This window comes from Vanellus vanellus (assembly GCF_965231255.1).
Source record: "Vanellus vanellus genome assembly, chromosome: 1".
Lineage (NCBI taxonomy): Eukaryota > Metazoa > Chordata > Aves > Charadriiformes > Charadriidae > Vanellus > Vanellus vanellus.
Window position 1 is genome coordinate 194,022,742 of NC_138905.1, and position 19,419 is coordinate 194,042,160.

At 38.4% G+C, this 19,419-nt stretch overlaps 1 protein-coding gene across 1 annotated transcript in view; it reads right to left on the minus strand.

Moving 5' to 3' along the window:
- The window catches only part of FREM2 (FRAS1 related extracellular matrix 2), a gene marked incomplete at both ends in the record, with an annotated part of 140,509 nt that overhangs the window by 12,653 nt on the left and 108,437 nt on the right, over positions 1-19,419 (minus strand). Inside the window, 6 exons of the mRNA XM_082481988.1 lie at positions 1,500-1,692; positions 11,222-11,553; positions 12,183-12,314; positions 14,941-15,244; positions 16,134-16,292; positions 17,651-17,781. Coding sequence (XP_082338114.1) covers positions 1,500-1,692; positions 11,222-11,553; positions 12,183-12,314; positions 14,941-15,244; positions 16,134-16,292; positions 17,651-17,781 — 1,251 coding nt within the window. The remainder of the gene's footprint in view (positions 1-1,499; positions 1,693-11,221; positions 11,554-12,182; positions 12,315-14,940; positions 15,245-16,133; positions 16,293-17,650; positions 17,782-19,419) is intronic.

Here is a 19,419-nt window from a genome sequence, read left to right on the forward strand (position 1 = left end):
TCACCAATGTGAATGTATACCACCCGTACAAAATCACCTGTACCAATCACATTTATTGGCACATTAGAAATATATATATGTATGAATTATGGATTTAGAAGACTTTGACTGCTTTACAGTTTTACGTAGAATTTATGTAGAACATTTATTAGTATCCAGAGGTATGGAAATAAACTGGAAACTAGTTAATCCCTCCCTGCCCAGAAAAACAGCTGCTCATTGTGCAAGGCTGTGGAGTGAGAAAATACTGCCCAAATCAGACTGGGATAGGTTGGGGGTCTACCCTCCACTACCTCACTGTGTTTATCATGCATTTTGTGCTGGCTGTTTTGAAAGGGAGCTGCCAGCGTTCAGCATCTCCAAAGACCTGGCCATCGGCTTCTTAAACAGAGAAATAAAAAATTAAAGCATCAAGGACAGGAAAATGGTGGCATAGATGCACCACATAACCGCTGAGACTGAGGATTAGATCTGATCGTTATTCAGTGATTAGTACATCATATGATTTGTGGCCTGTGGCTTATGCTTTAGGCATCGCATGACATGTGCTTCATTCTTCATGCACTGTAGATTCCCCTCCTCATTTCCTGCTTTTAACATGAGGACAGAAATTGCATAGCAACGACTTCTGTAGTTCATATACAGAGTTTGCAGAAACAAAAAATGGTTTTATGTTCACCGGAGTCCTGAAATTGTGTAAGTGTAAATACATAATTATAGCTGGTGCCTGTATTCTACCTTAGGTTGAGACAGATATGGAACATATCCCAGCTTAATGCTGGGAAATACTAAGTAAATTTGCATAAATAGAACAGAGCAGCATATAGGTGTAACTATACGTTTTAACCTTTCACAGACATCTGTAAGTCACAATTTTTTAAAAATAATTTATCTTTTTGCAAAGATAAATTCTGTAATGATAGAGTTTGATTTGTTGCCTAATTATAGTCATAAACATTTATTGACAGTATCTATCACGTTTAAAGAATATTTTACAGTTCACTACTCCAACACATAGGACAGGCCAATATTATACACGTTATATAATTCTGTATCTTTCGAATGTTTCACAATTAATGTTTTCAAAATATCAAAAGTTTCTGAAACTGTACATTCATGGCCAGATAAAAATGATATCGCAGAAAAGTTTCATTTTTTTTCATTGAAGTGCAAATATCTTGTGTGGCAACAGAATATAAACACATAGAGAACCTCGAGGTTCTGAGTAGAAATAAATGTGCTAATTTTTGCACGTGTACTTCAAACATAATGAGACAGTCATCTTGCTTTGCAATAAAAGAACTGATGTCAACTTCACATGGATTTCATAAACACCCCAGCAGAGAACTGTGGGTGCTAGGAAACAACAGATTGTTTGCAACTGATAATAAACAATATGCTATTTTTTTTATTCTAGTATTAGAATGATTGAAAAATCATTCTACTTTGTGCAAATTATACTTTTAGTAACAGAACATGAGTTCGATGCAAACACTCACCCTGGAGCTCTGCTTCAGGTGGGCTACCGATCCCATCCTTCCACAGGATGGCAGTGTCATACACAAAAGTCAGCCGGAGCTCTGACTGTAGGTCGAAATGCTGCCAGCCTCCTACACCCACCGGAGAGTGGAAAACATAAGAGACGTACAAGGGGACTCTCAGCGTGACATAGGACTGTACTAGGTTGAGAACCTATAAAAAAGAAAATTATGTATTTAGGTTAGTGGTCATGAAAGGCAGCACTGTACAGGTAACCCTAACGCAAGAGAAAGAGAAGACAGAACATTAAATAAATATTGTGACTGAACCAATTTCCCTCATTTTGCCAATTACAGTTGAAGTGCAAAACACCACATTTCAGTGGATTTCAGCTGAGCTTACATCCCTTCAAGTTGCATTTTTATATTTCAAACTGAATATGCATTCTGATAAACATAAACCCTTCAATTTTGACTCAGCATTTTTGTTTATTTTTTAAAATACATAAACAACATGACTACAAATGAAGGCTTTAGAAAATTTTCAAATATCATTTTGCATTTGATCTATGCTTACACCTTAACCAACTCTGTTGCTTACATTCTTATGCCACTATCCTGTAAGAAGCTCTTCTGGAAGACCCTGAATTTGCTCAGATGTCATTGCAAGACTGAGTCCCTGGACTGTACTTAATCCATCTCTGGAACTATTTCTTCTTCTGTGCATGGATAGTAGCTAACATACTGCATGCAAACATGCAACTCACATTGTTTATCACTGTCTGGAAGAACTAAAAGTAGTATGCAAGTTGATATAGACTTAAAAGTAGATCCTTTATGCATATATTGTACAAAACAATAGCACTGTATTTAATTATTATCACTCAGGGAATTACATATTGTCTGTATACTTTTTGATTAAAAATGGCAAGAACAGCATCAGTAAACTGTCACCTCTTAAGATAGACCTTACACGACACATGGATCCAAATCTTTCTGAAAACACTTCGCATTTATGTTTTGTTAGAAATGCTTTTTCGTTCACATCTCTCTGATTAGAAATGTGCAATCCAGATCCTTTTGGAACATTCTGGACTTTCTTAGAACGGCGCAGAAGGAAAGGCATTGAGATCATCTCCCAGTGGGAAACTTTTCAAAGGCACAAATGGTGTTGAACAGCCATTTACTTCCAATAGCAATTGCATAGGTAAACTTGTACATCTTAACATTTCCCTGAAGTGATTACCTTACAAGCTTTTAAAGAGTGTTTTGCACTATTAAAAAAAAAAAAAAAACAACATTCAAAGAACTTTACAAGCTGTGTAAAAACCAAACTGTTTCTGGGTTCACGCAGTGGCATGTCAGGGGGCTGAATGTCCATTACCTTACAGCTGCTCTACATTTCCAAACGCCAGCCAAAACTTTTAGTAATACTATAAAACCACAAATTTGCTGCCTGCACTGGCTAAATACTCTGAACTAATTAGGGAGTTCATTATGGCAAATGTTTGTAGTTGCCACAACCCACTTTCATGCGGGACACTCCTTGATCTACACTCTATGCTACCAAAACCCTTTCCACTTACATTGTTTGCATCGTTCCATAAAATGTGCCAGCATTTAGGCAGTAGACAGTCTGGAAAGACACACAGTATCATGCAGTAAAGCAGCTTGGTAGATAGTATGAGATGCTACAGTTATAGATTATTTTATATTAATGCTTCTTTGTTGGTGTTACATAAATACAATCAATAACTATTTGGAACAAAAAAGGGTTTTCTTCTCTATATGTATTGGATAACAAATGGAAGTTAGACAAAAATACTGTTCTTTAGTCCCATTGAATTTGCAAGTTTATCTTTGGGATACCCGCATGGATATATGATCAATTATTTCAGACGTGGATTTGCTAAATTGTTCCAAATAACAAAACTGAATTCTCACTTCTATAAAAACAATATAGCTAGGATGCAACTCTACAGTGCCTTTGATTCAAAAGTAACCTCAAACATTTGTCATTTCCTGGAACAGTATCAAGAACTGAATACATTTGGTAGCACAACAAATGTGTTACTATTGAAAAACCATCTCAGACAAACTATGTCGGCTTTTCTGCGTGTGTTTTTGCTCTACATCTGCATATTGTACAGTAAGAATTAGACATTGAAGTCAAAGACCTGAAATTCAGTTTGTTTATGAGAAAGAGACAAAGGTATGTGGAAGAAGACTTAATGTATGTCCATTAAACTCTTCAGAAGAAGCACACATAATGTTTCATGATAATGTAGGGAAGGACTGGAATATCACCCAGGGAGAATTTAATGACCTTGCGGACTAGTGTAATAGAAGTGAGTTGAAATTTTATAGCATCAAGTATAAGGTAATAGAAACTAGTGACAGGGATTTCTGGTAGAAATGAAAGACACTGGTTAGAAACAACAGGGGGGGAAAAAGACTTTGGTATGTGAATTGATCACATCATAACTATGACCTTCCTACCCTCTCCATGTGATATGATCCTCAGATAAAGTGAGGAATAGGGTGGAAATTAGAAGCATGCATGCCATTATACAGAGCACTACTGAGAGCTTATCTGGAACAGCTTTGATCATCCATGCTTGAAAAAGCCTAATTTGCATTGTAGACTGTAGAAAAAGAAATCAGCATAATCGCAGGAATGGCAAAACTACCTGATGAGAAGAGGCTAAAATAGCCAGGTTGTTTAGCTTAGTGCAACAAAGGCTGAGAGGCGGTAAGAATCCTGTCTATACACGTCAGGAGATGAACAGTGGAGAAGGGCCACTGATGATGAAAGATGGTGCTGACATGGGAACAAATGGGTAAAAGATGGGCATGACAAATACAGCCTAGAAATTAGAAGGATTTCTAGCCCTCAGTGTGGTGGCATTCAACAAGAACAGTGAGGCCATGAAATCCTATTAGTTTTTAGACTAAGTTTACTAGTGTTGGAACCACATTATATAGTGGCCTGGACTGAGTGATCCACAAAACCCCTTCTAGTTCAGTACCTTATGCCACCTCAATTTAAAACATCCCTTTCTTTCAAAGCTTTTCTTGATTTTAAAATACAAGATAGCGTTGGCTCTTCGTGTACACTGTACACAAAGCAATCCATTAATGGGGTTTGTAAACCACATTTTAGGGTTTTCTTGCATCCCTTCAACGGGAACACAGTGTCAGTGAGCTCGACTTACTTGTACTGGTAGAAACTGAGAAGTAGGATCCCTTCTGGGGATGAAACACTACTCTTTCGCCATACATTACCAGTGGTCTGTGGGAAAATCTTAAACCATAATGCCAAAGAATTATCTCCATTTCTAGGACCCTAGAATTTAGAAGGTACTTCTCTTCCAGTAGAGCCCATAAAAGATGTCAGGGCAGTAGGGCTGCTTTCCCCAGCCTGGGAATTTATTCAGGTATTTAGGAATATCTATGTGCTTGTATCAGTACAGCTGCCCTTACATGTGATTCATGGCACGTAGGGAGAGGAAGGAGTTCTTGCTAAACCAGCTGATGGAGTTTTTATGCACACAAACCCTTCTTCAGGCACTCGTGGTCTTGCAGGTGAGGAGGAAAACCTGCAATACTGATAGCCAGAGAGTTACTGAATAAATAGTTCTCTCTCCTAACAGTAAATTAAAACTTACAAGGCCCTCTCATTTCTTGCTGAAAAGGGAAATGCCACAGGGGAAAAATTACGCTTCAGTAGGCAAAACAGAAAAATCTCAAGACACTCTATATGAGAGGATTTTTTCATATAATAAAAATGAAAAAAAAAAAGAAAAAAAGGAAATTAACTGCAGAGGAAAACTGTGTCTGCGTAAGTTAGCAGAACCCCCCAACAAATGAATCGATGCAATGTGTAACACAGATGGAGGAGTCTGACTTCTCTAGCCCTCTTAATAATGCCATTTAGGCAAACATGAGAAAACATTCTTTCCATTGAGTTATCTTTATTTCCCAGCACTGCCTGCAAAGCCTATTGAAAGCAGCCAGCTGTTCATATTTTATCTCCATGTGCCACTGATGAAACCAAAACGGTAACTTAGAGCTGTATAAGTGTAGGATCAGCGTAACTGCTGTGGAGAGACAGAACAGGTGCATTATGTGTCTACGCATCCCGTGCACAGGAGATTTTAGAAGTTCTATTGAAGAACTTATATTCATTAACATTAGTTTTACACAATAATAAGTATTTATCACACTCTAGATGTGACTTTTAGCCTTGTGATACCAGGAGAGAAAAACAGACTAGAGCCACACCTGAGCTGAATTGGGGAAATTGTGTCTAATAGTCTGTGGCAATGCCAGGTCTGGAGAACCTGAGAAGATGGAACACAAAAATTGTTCCTAGCAGGGAACAGACTCTTACAGTTAGTATCTGAAAAAATTTAGTTCACATATCATTCCAATAGTACATCTCAAAATTCACGTGTGTGAGGGAAGAACATGATTTATCGATATAAGAAGTAGAGGTTCATACACTTTATTTGCAAGATAAATTATCACAGAGCATAAGGTCTATTTTTGAACACTGACAATTCCCATTTAAAGATTTAGGGAATATTAATGGGAGTTTCTATAGGTGTTCTTTTGTTCCCCTTTCTGATGCAAACTGTCAAACTTCATTAAGTAAAAAAACCCATAATTAGTTTGAGAATCTGTCATGTAACAAGCGAGAATATTTAAAAAAAAAAATATTTTCAGTTAAAGCTGTCGGGTGTGGACTCTGTTCTATATTTACACTGTGTTTTATTTATCTGGCTTACATTTCCAGGGAGCAGAACTTGGCAATGTGTGCGTGTGCACTGTTAGCACTGATAAAATCAGAATTAGAAATAACACAAGTTCATGTTCTATATTGCGTCTCCCAATGGAACAAACGTTTCATGAAAACTGTATTTTTGTTCGCCAAAAGACCCTAAGCCTCATTTTCTATTGCATTTACTCGTTATGTCTGTGAATTTGAGTCCCACAAACTTAACAATGTTTCACCTTCTGTTTACTCAATAACAATATGGTATAGCTAAGATTTGGCCCCAGGAAGGCCATGCAGCCAGGTAGGTCACAGGTGAAATGCAAAGCAGGTTTGTTTAAAGAAGCCCGAATGGAGAGGAGAATGAACTACAGCCTTGAAATGCCAGCTCCTTGAAATGTTTAACCTCTGACTTTGTTACACAGCTGGTGCATTAACCTTATAGTAGAGGTTTTTTTCTTCACAGGGCTTACTAAACGCATGTGTTTGCAGCTGGAGAAAAAAAAAAAGGTTTGACTGTTCGTGAGCTTCCATGACAAGGAAGATACAAGTTGCAGGGCTTTCTTAAACTTGACTGTGGTGGCTGAACTGAAAATAAAAATCTGAAAACAAACATTTCTGTCTACTTGCATTTTAAAGCATCTTAATGAGATTTTCAGAAAAGCTGATTTTTTTCCCTTAAAGTATGATTTTGGTAAAAAAATTGAACTAGTAAAGCTGGAAATACACTGTTTCTATGTAATAAAAAAAACTCGTCAAGCCATCTCATGTGAGCTGTGGCAACTCATTAGTGATTTTAAAATCTCTTTTCAGGTGGGATGTCCAAACACCTCAGTGCCATAATATGTGTAGCATAAAAGTGAACTGAACATATTGGAAGACAGACACTTTCAATTTTGGCCAGAAATAACTGTTTTTGTTAGAGAACAAAACAAACTGTTCAGCTGTACTCAATTACAGTAGCTTCAAGGTATCAATCTGTACGTTCAAGTATTTTAACATACGTTCTTTGCCTTCTTGTTTCTGTCAAAGACTTGCTTAACTAATTGTTGTTAATAAAATGTGTTTGAATGGTAGTTTCCTTGCATCCTCATGCCAAGTCTGGCAATAGACTGGAACCAGGGAAAGCAACATCCTCATATAAATACTTGGCCAGAACCACACAGAAGCCTTCAGATGCCAAACTGTCTGGTTACAGCAAACAGTTATAACAGTAGGAAATGAGATCAAATGATATTTCACGCTCTATCAAATAAGTCTAGGTCAAGACTTCAATATATACTTTATTAAAGGATAGTCACTTGCTTAGTTTTCACTGTTTCACTTAACTTCCTTTCAAGAATATCTGTCATTGTTCTAACACCTGCCTCTTGAGAATATGAGATCTCTGTAGTACTTAACTCTCACAATGTCCCCATGAAGTAAAGCCCAAACTTTATTAATTACCTGAAAATACAGGAAGACAGCCCTCAGGTAGGTGAGTTCCACCTTTTTAAGGCCTATATATATCCAAAGACAGACTGAATTTTAGGCTACGACTGCATGTTGTTCAAAAGAAAACTGTTGCTGCTAATCATCAAAGCTGACCTTAACTTTAACCAGAACAGAGCTATAATCCAAACGAATTAGCTCAATTTAAAGAGGAGTAGGTCTTTATTTTTAAATATAAGTTCCTGAAGCTGCACATTTAAATCCATATTTAGAAACATAAATGCCTGTTTTTTCAGATGGGATGAATACGGGCAGACCCCAGGAACAAAGCGTCAAGCTGTATCCTGAAAGGCGAGCTGCATCTAACTCACGCAGGGTTTGCTCATGCACAGAGTAATTGAGAAAGAGAATGGGTCACAAGCAAAAGGCCTCAAAGGAGAAAAAAAAAAAAAGAAAACCAAGACCTTCTCTATGTACTATGACAGTTCATGAGTTCATGGGAACTGGGTAAGACAGCTGCAGCCTGCAGCAAACACTAGGAGCATTGCCAGAAGAACTACACCAGCTGCAGGTCTCCCACCTCACTTCTTCCTGACTGAAGGTCATCTTCTTCCCCTACCCTAGGAGGACCTCCCATAAAGTGAAGGTCCACATCACGCAAGATAGTGCCAGTTGAGTTTGGGAAATCTCTCTGTCTGAATCAACAGTGCTATCTTTGCTTGACCATACAGGTACTGGAGAGCTAGAATCAAGAAAGAGACCTTAAAGACCTAGCCAAAATATCTGGTAAATTCAAGCTATTAAATTTGCAGTGGTAGCAGGATGTGGTAAGAGGGTTTTTGTTATTTATCTGTTCTGTCTGTATAATAGACCTTAAGCTTCTTTTGTGTGCTAAAATACATGGTGAAAACCATAGCTGCCAGCTTTCCTCTCACAGTAGAGGATTATTAATTGTTCACTGAAGGAGAAAAAAACAACAATGGTGACAACCGCAGAGGTAGGGCACTGACTGCCTCCCCTCTCAGCTGGAGGGGGTCATGTGAAGATAAAGACCAAACTTGGAGAAGAATTAAATGGAGGTGGGGGAAACGGGGAGGGCAGTGAAGCGCATACTGGCTGTGGGGCAATGCTTCACTGCTAGAAGTAATTCAGCTTGATATTTCACTTAACACACTGTAAACTTTTAGCCACGACCTACAAGGCACTAAAGGATGACTTCAGCTGCAGTTTCATGGCTCTTCTAGCTCGTGTTCATCCCTCTCTGCTTTCAAATGAGGGATCTTACCCAAAGTACATAAGGGTTCTGGAGCTTAAAGCGAGTACAGCTCTCTTCCACAGCCACATTACTGTTTATGTATTTACTCCACAACTGAAGATATAGGTTCTTTTCATTTACTAAAATATAGGAATGCTGTTAATTTTCTCTTCTGTTTATGCCCATATAGAAATATATAGGTTTTATTTAGACACACATTTGTCTAAACCAGCTATTCAGCCTTTTCCCTAAAGGACACAGAAGTATTTAAAAAGCAAAGGATTCGAACCAGCTCTTTCTTAATCTTTGCTGGGAGAGAAGTGGCTTGTGTAGGTCACAGACTCAGAGGACAGCTGCTTGGCAGCTGTGTGTGCTCATGATTGTGTTGTGTGGGAAATAATATATGGTTACATATCGCATGGGCATAAAGATATAGTCAAAGGAATGATGAGGTGAAGAAATGAAATCATTCTAAGAACAGTGAAGACTGCTGTCGTTTTTATCTTGTGGGAATGTGTAAGATTTACATCCCACACTCGCATGCCTTCCCCTTCCCTCTGACAGGTTCATGGTTCCAGTGGAATGTACCTGTAGGAGGATCTGCTTGTAGCAGAGGGGCAACCTCAGGCAGATGCACTGACAGCAAGCTTCCAACATCAAGGTAGAGACCTTGAACTGGTCCCTGTAACTGACAAGGAACCAGGACAGATGACAGAGCACTGAGATGACATAGCCATGAAGGTCTTTGTATCTAAGAAGGGCAGAAGCTCCATTTTATTCTGGCCTTATACTTTACGGAGCATATAGTCACTAGCTAAAATGGCCAGAAAGTCAGGAAGTTAACCAAGGGCTAAGAGAGCTGGGTGCAATTTCTTTTCCAGTAAATTGACTGTATGATCACCTGTGAAAACCCACAGAGTAAAGTGGACGTTAGGCATTTAAATATATATATATATATATATATAAATAAACATCAGTGTATCTGATTAGGTATCTATATGTCCATTGGCACCCATGTTTGTAGTAGCAAAATAGCTTTGTTTTTGCACATGCCTATAGGTTTTTTTGAGCATCAACACACTTTTTTTCTCATGTCTTAAGGCCCCGTGTCATTTGGGACTGACAAAGTAAGAATTCGTGCACACAAGGCTACTGAGGTCTAATAAGCAGATGGGTCCCTGGCAAAATGAACACCTGTTAAAAAGCAGAGCAATTATGGCCATTTCACACAGTGGCCTCATCCTTTCCATAGAAGCTCAACAGGTAAGGCCAGTCAGCCAGGAACGGGAGTTAGCTTCACCACACCATTATCATGCTATGGAGGGACTCCTCTGAAATGAGGTACTGCATTTCCAGTCCTTCTTCCAGCCTATAGGATTATTCCCTGAAGGGACTTTTCTGTGTCATGAAAGATTGGTCTTCATAGCTACAGCTTTTGTACTCCAGAGCCTGAGTGGGATCAGACAGGCTTATGTAGTAATTATACAAGGAAGACCTAGAGTTCAACTTCACTGCCATTGCACCAGAAGAAACGCTGCATGCTTTTTCTTCCACATTATTACAGATTTCTAGAAATAGTTTTGCAAAGGACACCTGAAGATCTCTCCGACCTCTTTGTTTTAACCCCCAACCACTTTCACAGCTCTGCTCTTCAGCCATCCCATATTGGCAGCTTCTTTTTGCTTCCTGACCAAGGAATTTTCTGCTGGGTAATGCGAGCCCACTGTGCTGTCTGCACTGGTGGGTCTTGTTACACAGTGAGGGAGAGAACAGCGGAGCCAAGCAGCTGGTAGGACAGTGCAGTCCATTGTTATCAGCAGGAAGGCTCTTCACAATTTTTTTAAACTCTTTTTTAAGATACACTATGATTAATACTAAATAGCCCAGTATTATCAATGTGCTAAAAGCAATCCTTTAGAAGGCTTTCACTCTAAGAAAAGGCTAAGGTGGCTCACTACACAGTAGAAGTGTGATTGGTTTGTCCTAAAATACTTCAAAACTGCATTGGGTGAAAATCACAGCAATTTTAATTCAAACTAAATTATTCCCTTAATTTCAACCTGATAAGGATTTCACATGCAGCCTGGTAGTACTTAATGGACATTGGTAGCTTTAAAGAATAAGCTGGCCTTAGGGGAAGCCTAGTATTTGTCAAGAAAAAAAAAAACAACACTTTTCAACTACATTAATTCTACAACCACTTATTTCTAGCATAGATGCATTACAAGGGAAATCATTCCTTTTAAGAACACAGTACAAAATGAAGTTACAGTATCATACCTGTCCATCTGTCCCAATGGTGCCTCCACAATCTGTGAGGAGCTCAGACATGTCATAATAGCTAACAAACTCCCATAGACAGGCTTCCAGATCCAGATTGCGGTAGAAGCGTAAGGTATTGAAGCCTCTAATTGTTGGGCTGTATTGATAGGGAATGGTCTCTCCAATCACATCTGGATTTTTGGTAGCATCAGTCAAGAAACCATGGTGGGTCTTCACTTCTGTGTAATCCAACAGGTTGGAGCATTTATGGTTTCCAACTCTAGTTCCATCAGGGCTAAGTGTCAGCTCAAAGTTGGAGAGCTCTCTTGTAGAAATAACAGGTAGCATGCCTAAAAAACATTAATTTCTATCACTATCATTAAATTTCCGTGGTCAGAGTTCTTTAATTTAGCCAAAGTTTCTTAAACACTAACCATGTTATGCAGTGCTTCTGTATTTTGTACTTACAGTAATTAATGCACTTTACAATTCACAGAAAGGTGATATGCTAAGTGTGTATGAGAATGTTACCCATGATAATTACGCCTTTGTACTATGAAATGCCAAATAAGATATTTCTAAATCTCCAACATATTTTTCAATCAGGATTTTGTGTGATTTTTTCAGAAGCAGATAGTAATTAATTGGCTTTATATTTTTTTAATAAATAAATTCTTCCTTCGTATATCTCTATGGGCTTCAAAGGAGTTTTACAAAGTATAGGTCTAGCTCAGTTTATGTAAACTGTGCAATTAATGTGGAATCACTCAATCTTTGCACCAAAGACTATGTATCAATACAGTATCTTATGCACCTTGTTGCAAACTGCACTTGTACACTCCTCATATTTTTCACTGGTCCCACATTTTAAAAGACTGTATTATGTTTTTGGATATTTAAAATAACATGACCAACAAAATAGCTCGAATAACACCTTGTTGTATAAGTTCTCTCAGCTCCACAGCTGATTTTACCCTACCATCAATATGTGGCATTGTGACTGTCAATTTGATGAGATTGGCATAATCAGGATCTTCTGGGCCAGTATAGCGCAATTTGGCAGAGAATGGTTCTGCTCCAACTACTCCTGACATACGAGGTTGACAAAGACCTAATGGAAAAAAGAGAAAAAACTTTACTTTATGTCCAGAGTAAATAATCTATACTTTCCCTTCCACTATTTTTATGCAATTTATTTCACTATATAAATTTCCAAATCAAGGACAATTTCCTGGAATGACAGGTAAGTGCTTTGGGCGGCATTTACCAGAGGTTTGAACAGGAATTTATGCAAAGGAGGATTCAAACAGAAATAATTACTTGATCAACATTTTCAAAACTGGATGATGATACTGTACCTGTATATTTTCAGTTGCATGTGTCAACCATACTTGCAGACTTAAGTGCGAAGTGCTATACTTTCTTACAGAGGTCCTCAGAGGTATATGCTTTAATCACTCCCACCCCCATAAACACATACATAGCTTTACAGAGGGTACTTGAAGAGTGTTCAGTTGGATTTGGCACTGAATTAGGGTATGAACCTATATACGCCTTCATAGGACTCTATGAGCCTCCTGTTCCAATAGTGACCAAAATGTAATTAGAATAATTGTGTCACAAACTAATTTTAGTTGGAAAAGATCTCTAGAAATACCATGCTCAAAGCAGAGCCAGCTTCAAAGTTACATCAGGTGGCTCAGGGCCTTGTTCAGCTGAGTTTTGAATTTATCCAGGGATGGAGAATCTATAAATTCTTTTGGCAACACATTCCAGGTTAGTTCAACCTGTTCCAGAATTAGTCCTGGTCTGTAAGATCAGAAGATCAGGTTTGCAATCATGTAATCTGAGATACATCAACTTCCAGTTGATGGTTCAATGCAGAAGTGTCTGCATTCTGGTCACAAGAATCATAGTACATTGTCATGTGATGGCTAAAGGACCACAAGGCCCTCTAAGAAAGAAACCAGCAGAAGTGGAAAATCAGAACATGTTCTACTCTTTGCTCATTTCTGAGGGACTGCAATAAAAGAGGAGGCTGTGAGCTCTTCTTGGAGAATTTGTTGGTTCTGGTGAACTTCATCTGGCTCAATAGCTCTGAGGTGGAAACTTCTGGCATGACACAATAGTTTTGTCTTTTTTTTTTCTCAAAAGCAGGTAAGATGTGCTAAATAGACTACATATAATTTTTTGCACAATCTGACTTTTGAAAATTTGGTCTATGCACTGGAGGTCAAGCATCTTCCAAGTTGAAAATATTTAGGATTTTGGCAGGTTAATTTGATCACTGTACTTCTTTCAAGATAGCATTGAACAATTTCTTTTATGTTGTACATGACCTTCAGTATTATTGGCTTCCATATCACGAGTCAGCTCAGGTACTGGAAGTAATATATGCATGACAATCAGTCCTGAGCCTCAGCTAATTAGCCCTGCTAATTTGTCAAGTGTAATCCAAATAATGCATTATAACACTAACATAGCCAGTCTGTTTCACATAACCAAACTAGCTCACCCAGCACAAGGTTGTCTGCTTTTAACAAGCACTACACTGCACCTTGTAGACAATACCCTTAGACAGAGTCCTCTTTAGGGTGTAGGATTCCTGAAAGCGCAAACAAAGGCGACGCGCACCTACAGTCAAAATGCGGAATAAAGGACAGGGGTAAGCAGAAATTCCATTCATTAAGCTTCTTAAAGCCCTAACTTGGTAGAAAATAAAATGTTTTAACTAAAATACTTATTTGGAAAGGCCAAGGAAATTAAAATGATATTGCAAGTGAACAATCATGTAATTTATTATCTACTGTAAGATCTCACAAAAAACAGAAGAGTTAATGTACCTACAAAAGCAGCAGAGGTGACACAAAGAATGCAAAATGGCTGCAGAAGGGTAATAAAAGACAATGTTTTGTAATCTACCTTTTGCTGATAATTATCCGTTCTCCATATTATACAATAAACAAAAGTATCTGTGATTTCTACAACAAAACAGCATACGCTATCAGACTGTACATATGTGCATGTCAGTTCTCCACCTCTGCTTCCTAATGTTATTCAGTACAAGGTTCATTAAAAGAGTTGGCTGGGCAAAGGAGGTAGACTACAGTAACTGCTGGCTGAGAGAATGCAGCATCAGTTCAGTATTGATTAGGTATCAGAGAATCAGAGATAGACAAAGAGAGCATCAGAGAAAGAAGCGGCATGAATATTATTATTATCTTAACCACAGAAAAAATATTTGTCTATGCCTTGAAATTCGACACCCGTTGCTTTAGTCCTTAGTCAAGGAAGAAACTGATTCTCAGGTGTCCAGTGAGGACTGAATGCCAAATGAAGCTTTTCTTCTGGCTAGGCGTTCATAATAGCACTCCCATGTGGATTCTCCAATGTCTAATAGGAGCTGAGATACTACTGCAACATTACTATGGTTGAATTCAAAAGCCAACAGAACCCATTAATTCCAATGCACATCATACACTGTTCTCCTGAATGTACAAGTTTGCTGTGTAGATAACTATTTCAAGATCTGGAGAACCAGCAAAGAAGAAAACCATTTTCTTTATACAATTCTCTTCTATGTTACAAAGAGAGTTTTTGCATCCCCTCTGTGAACAACAGAAGAAAAACTGAGACTGTAATGTTAAAACACTTGATTGTGTCACCAGATTTTGTTAGGATGGGATCTGGGATCCAAAAGAGGTCTGGGGGTTTTGCAATAAGCGATCATGTCTTACCTTCTGATGTGCTTATAATTACAATAGGGCTCATGAGCTCAAGACCCTCATTCCCATCTGAATTCACGGCACGAGCTGCACACTGGACACGAGAACCCGCTTGAAAGTAAATGGAGTCAAGTGTAATCATCTTGGAGGAAGTGAAGAAGGTATCAAAGTCAATCTCCTTCATGGGGCTAGTCACACCATCAGGACCAGTTGGTGCACTCACTAGCCACCGGTACCGTGTCAGAGTATTATTGATGTTCTCACTGGCACATATTGAACCAGTCTTTTCAAAGTCTTCATATTTAGGATTGCAAGCCTGCAGAACAAGGCAGATGTGTTTAAAATTTATTTGCTTCATGGCAAAAGAATTTTAATTTATCAAGAGTCACAAAATTCAACAACACAGAACTGACAACCCTAGTAAATCTCTTAAGATATTACCTTACTTTGACAGTGATGCTTTTCGCATTGCTATGGTAGATGTAAAAAAGTAGGTCTAATTATGCTTATTGAAATAAAAAATATTATTTTAAATTATGGTTTACCAGTGAAAACCTACCATAGTTATGAAGTCACAAACTACACTTCCACGTGCTACTTTAACTTGAATTTCACTCTTTGATCTAATTCTGCAGGTATACTTTCCATTTCAAGATTTCTTTTGGTTTTTTATTTAGGAGAACCATTCAAGACATGATCCATTCCTGTGCATAATAACGGTGCGAGAAATAAACTGAAGATGCAGGTGGACCAAAACCTTTCTCAATGCATATGAATATTCACGCAAACCTTTCAGTTGCAAAATTACAATGAAAGAAGCCTTTAGGACTTCAGTAAACAGGACTCATTTTTCATTCTGTGACATTCATTGAAAACAATGGCTCATCTGTTGTCTCCAGCGATTTTAACGCTGCAAATTAAGGCAAGACAATGCAGGAAAAAGTAAGGTCATGCAATCATAGATATTGTGTGAGTATTAAACTGTTTTTAGTGATGAACATGTGAAACATCTTCCTATACTTTTTGTCCTCCTGAAAACTGATTTGCTATCCAGACAAATTAGATTAGCTCTTAGGACAGTTCTAGCTTGAACCCATGTGTGACTCACAACAATATGAATTGATACTGAGTGCCTAAAATCCAATTGCTCCTTTGAACAACATTCTTCTACTGATTTTGTTTTATCCTTCCACAGAGATACTCACTGTGATACAGATGACAGGATAGCCAGCTATGGGACTGCTTCTGTCTTTGGCTCGAGAAGTATCATCATATATCAAAAGGGATGCAACTTGAGGGACGGAGGGAAAGGTGACATCTGCCATGCTGTTCATTTCTTCAATATAAACAATGGCCTTGGCTGTCTGACAATAAAAAGGCAGAAAAGTTGTCTGTCAACATTTAAATAAACAAAGGGATTCAAGCCGGACCTTGAATATGTCCAGCCTCTGATACATTTTCCCCAAACAAGTTCTGAAACCTCAGCTGGATGAGCTATTGAGGAAGGGTTAAGGAGTTAGAAAGTACATTACAGACTAGAAAGCAGGAGCTAAAATTATATTTTTGTTTTCTTTTCAGAACACTGAATACACCAGACCCTTTGACACCTTGTGTCCCAGCTTTCTTGAATCACTTCACTATTCTGGTAGAACTCTAATGTGCACTGTATGCTTTAATGCCTGATGGAAATGGGGTGTTTGTCATCAGCAAAGGCTATGTCTCTGCTTTCTGGCTACCTGGAGCCAGCCTATATATGGTGTGATACTGACAGAATCATAGAATCATAGGATCATCTAGGTTGGAAGGGACCTTTAAGATCGAGTCCAACTATCAACCTGACACTGCCAAAACCACCACTAAACCATGTCCCTCAGCACCACGTCTACACGTCTTTTAAATACCTCCAGCAATGGTGATTCAACCACTTTCCTGGGCAGCCTGTTCCAATGTCTGATAACCCTTTCTGTGAAGAAATTCGTTCTAATATCCAATCTAAACCTCCCCTGGTGTAACGAGGCCATTTCCTTTTGCCCTCTCACTTGTTACACGGGAGAAGAGACCGATGCCCACCTCGCTACAACCTCCTTTCAAGTAGTTGTAGAGCATGATAAGGTCTCCCCGCAGCCTCCTTTTCTCCAGACTAAGCAATCCCAGTTCCCTGATGAAGGGGCCAAAGAGTTTGAAATACATTTTATGCAGAATCAGAAGAATATACTGTTTATATTAAAAGTATACATGACATAATGCCAAATAACAAGAATCTGTTGCTACTGAAACTCACACAAGAATAATATCAGCACAGTTTTGACTGCAGAAGTTATACTTCACCTCTTTATACAGCATAGAGGTTATATTGTATTGCCAGCCAGTGTTTCTAAGAGGACATCAGTTTTTAGAACTGATTCTATGAAGAGAATGTGTCTGGAATGATATATTGAAGATTTCAGTTCAACATAAGCTCCCATTGTCTCCATGACCCCATGCCGTGGGCAAGCGTCTGTACGGTTCTAGTTGCTGGTTGGACTTAAACCAAGACACCCCATGAACCTTACTGCCTTGGCAACAAACTGTTTTGGGTAGGTGGTACTGTGTCAGATGGGATGATCCTCTTTGTCCAAGATAGTGTGTATAAAGCATAAAAGAAGCGCAAAGCTATGAGCCAGAAAGCAAGAAGGTCTGTTTACCAGATTTTGTTATTGAGGACTTTGCATGAGTTTGTTACCTGTATTTCTGCAACCATGTTCTCATCAGGCTTCAGGTGAACAGTGAAGGCTTCTCTCATCTCCCTTACTCCATCAAAGAGAATTTCAATCTCCACAAAGTGCTGTGTTTCACCCTCCTTAAACTCAATTTCTAAAAACATAATGAGACACTTAAAAATAAATCTGCTGCTCCTAACAAGCTGTAATTCTAGGCCAGCCATGAGAGATAGCAGTTAATACTGAATTTTCCAATTACAGATGTTCATATATTTAGTTAAACATATTTGATGCTAAAAATAGTAATAATGAAAAGCAGTGGACACATGCAGAAATCACTGAAAATGAGGCATTATCATCATCAAAAAACATTTGCAGGGACCAGGACTTAGTCTAATAGAACTTAATATTTTGAAAACGAGCTAGGACTAATTATTACATAAATGTTGGTAACATGTGAATGACTAAAAGACTGAAGAATTCTAAATAAAAAGTATTGTCAGTGATTTCTCAAAAAAATGCACTTTAATACAATGGTATATAACAAAAATAAGGCACAGAGCCAGAGTTATGCAAAATGATTTTGTATTTTAAAAACACTGTCTCTGAAAAAGCTTCTGAGATCATTGTCAGAAGTGCAATCTCAGCTGACGGAGTTAGAAGAGTGCTATGATTCTTGGATGTGTTAACTATTAAAGGATGCAGAGGTACAGAAACTATTTAACATTTGTGTATGGAATGGGTGAGAGAGATACTAAAATAGTAGGTGCGTTTCTACTGTCTTTATTTTTTAAAGGATGTCAAATTAACTGAAGATAGCCCAGAAATGACCAACAGAAACTGAGGACTAGAAGAAAAAAAGAATACTTGCTGAAAAGGATGTTCTGATTAGTATATTGAAACACCATCACAGATAAAGAATACCAGGTGCTAAAGAGCTCTTCGCTCTAAAGGGACAGGCACAATAAGCAGTAGTGAATGAGAGCTGAAGTATATATAGGAAATAAGGCACAGATTATAAGAAGCAATAGGGGCTGATCAGTGAAGCAAAACACTGAGAACACTTGTCCTCTCCAGTGCCTTCAAACCAAGGCTGGATGCCCTTTATGAAGGATATACTTTCTCCAACCAAAGGTTATTTGGCTCAATACAGAAGTAACTGTGGGAAACTGGGAGAATCTTGCAATCCACAGTGAGTGTGACTAATTGTTCTGATGATCCTTCCAGCCTTAAGTGTTATTAAGCCATGAAAATACCCTTTATGCTAATAACCATGCTGTGTGAGAGCTACGAATTTTACTGAATTCTAGTTTGTCACACTTCCTTCAGATAACGCAGTTAAGGATGTGGGTTTGTGCCCATGGTTGAATCGACAGGCTCCCTAAACCCACAGATGTTCTGAAACCTGTGGGGAAATCCTGCAGATCACAGGCCTGTCTCAAAGGCTTCTGGGCAGAGGCCCAGAACCTCTTGTTCTGCAGTAGCGTATTTCCCTTGCAAACTCATGCACTGTTGCTGCACAGCAGCGAGAGGGTAAGCAAGGCAATGCATATAGGTAATGACTATAGGATAAGTATTAACTGATACTAAATATTCATGTGGTTTTCAGGAGGAAAGAGCAAAACTCTAAAATGCAGGAGGCAAAGTGACTGGAATTAGCAGTCTCTGGGCTGAGAATTTTCTTATTGCTAACAATTTTTCTCTTCAAATATCATTAGTAGTGAATGCCTCTTTTTCTATGGAATTTGGAGATGGCTCAATGTTGTTGCTTGGATGTTCAAAAATAAGTCCT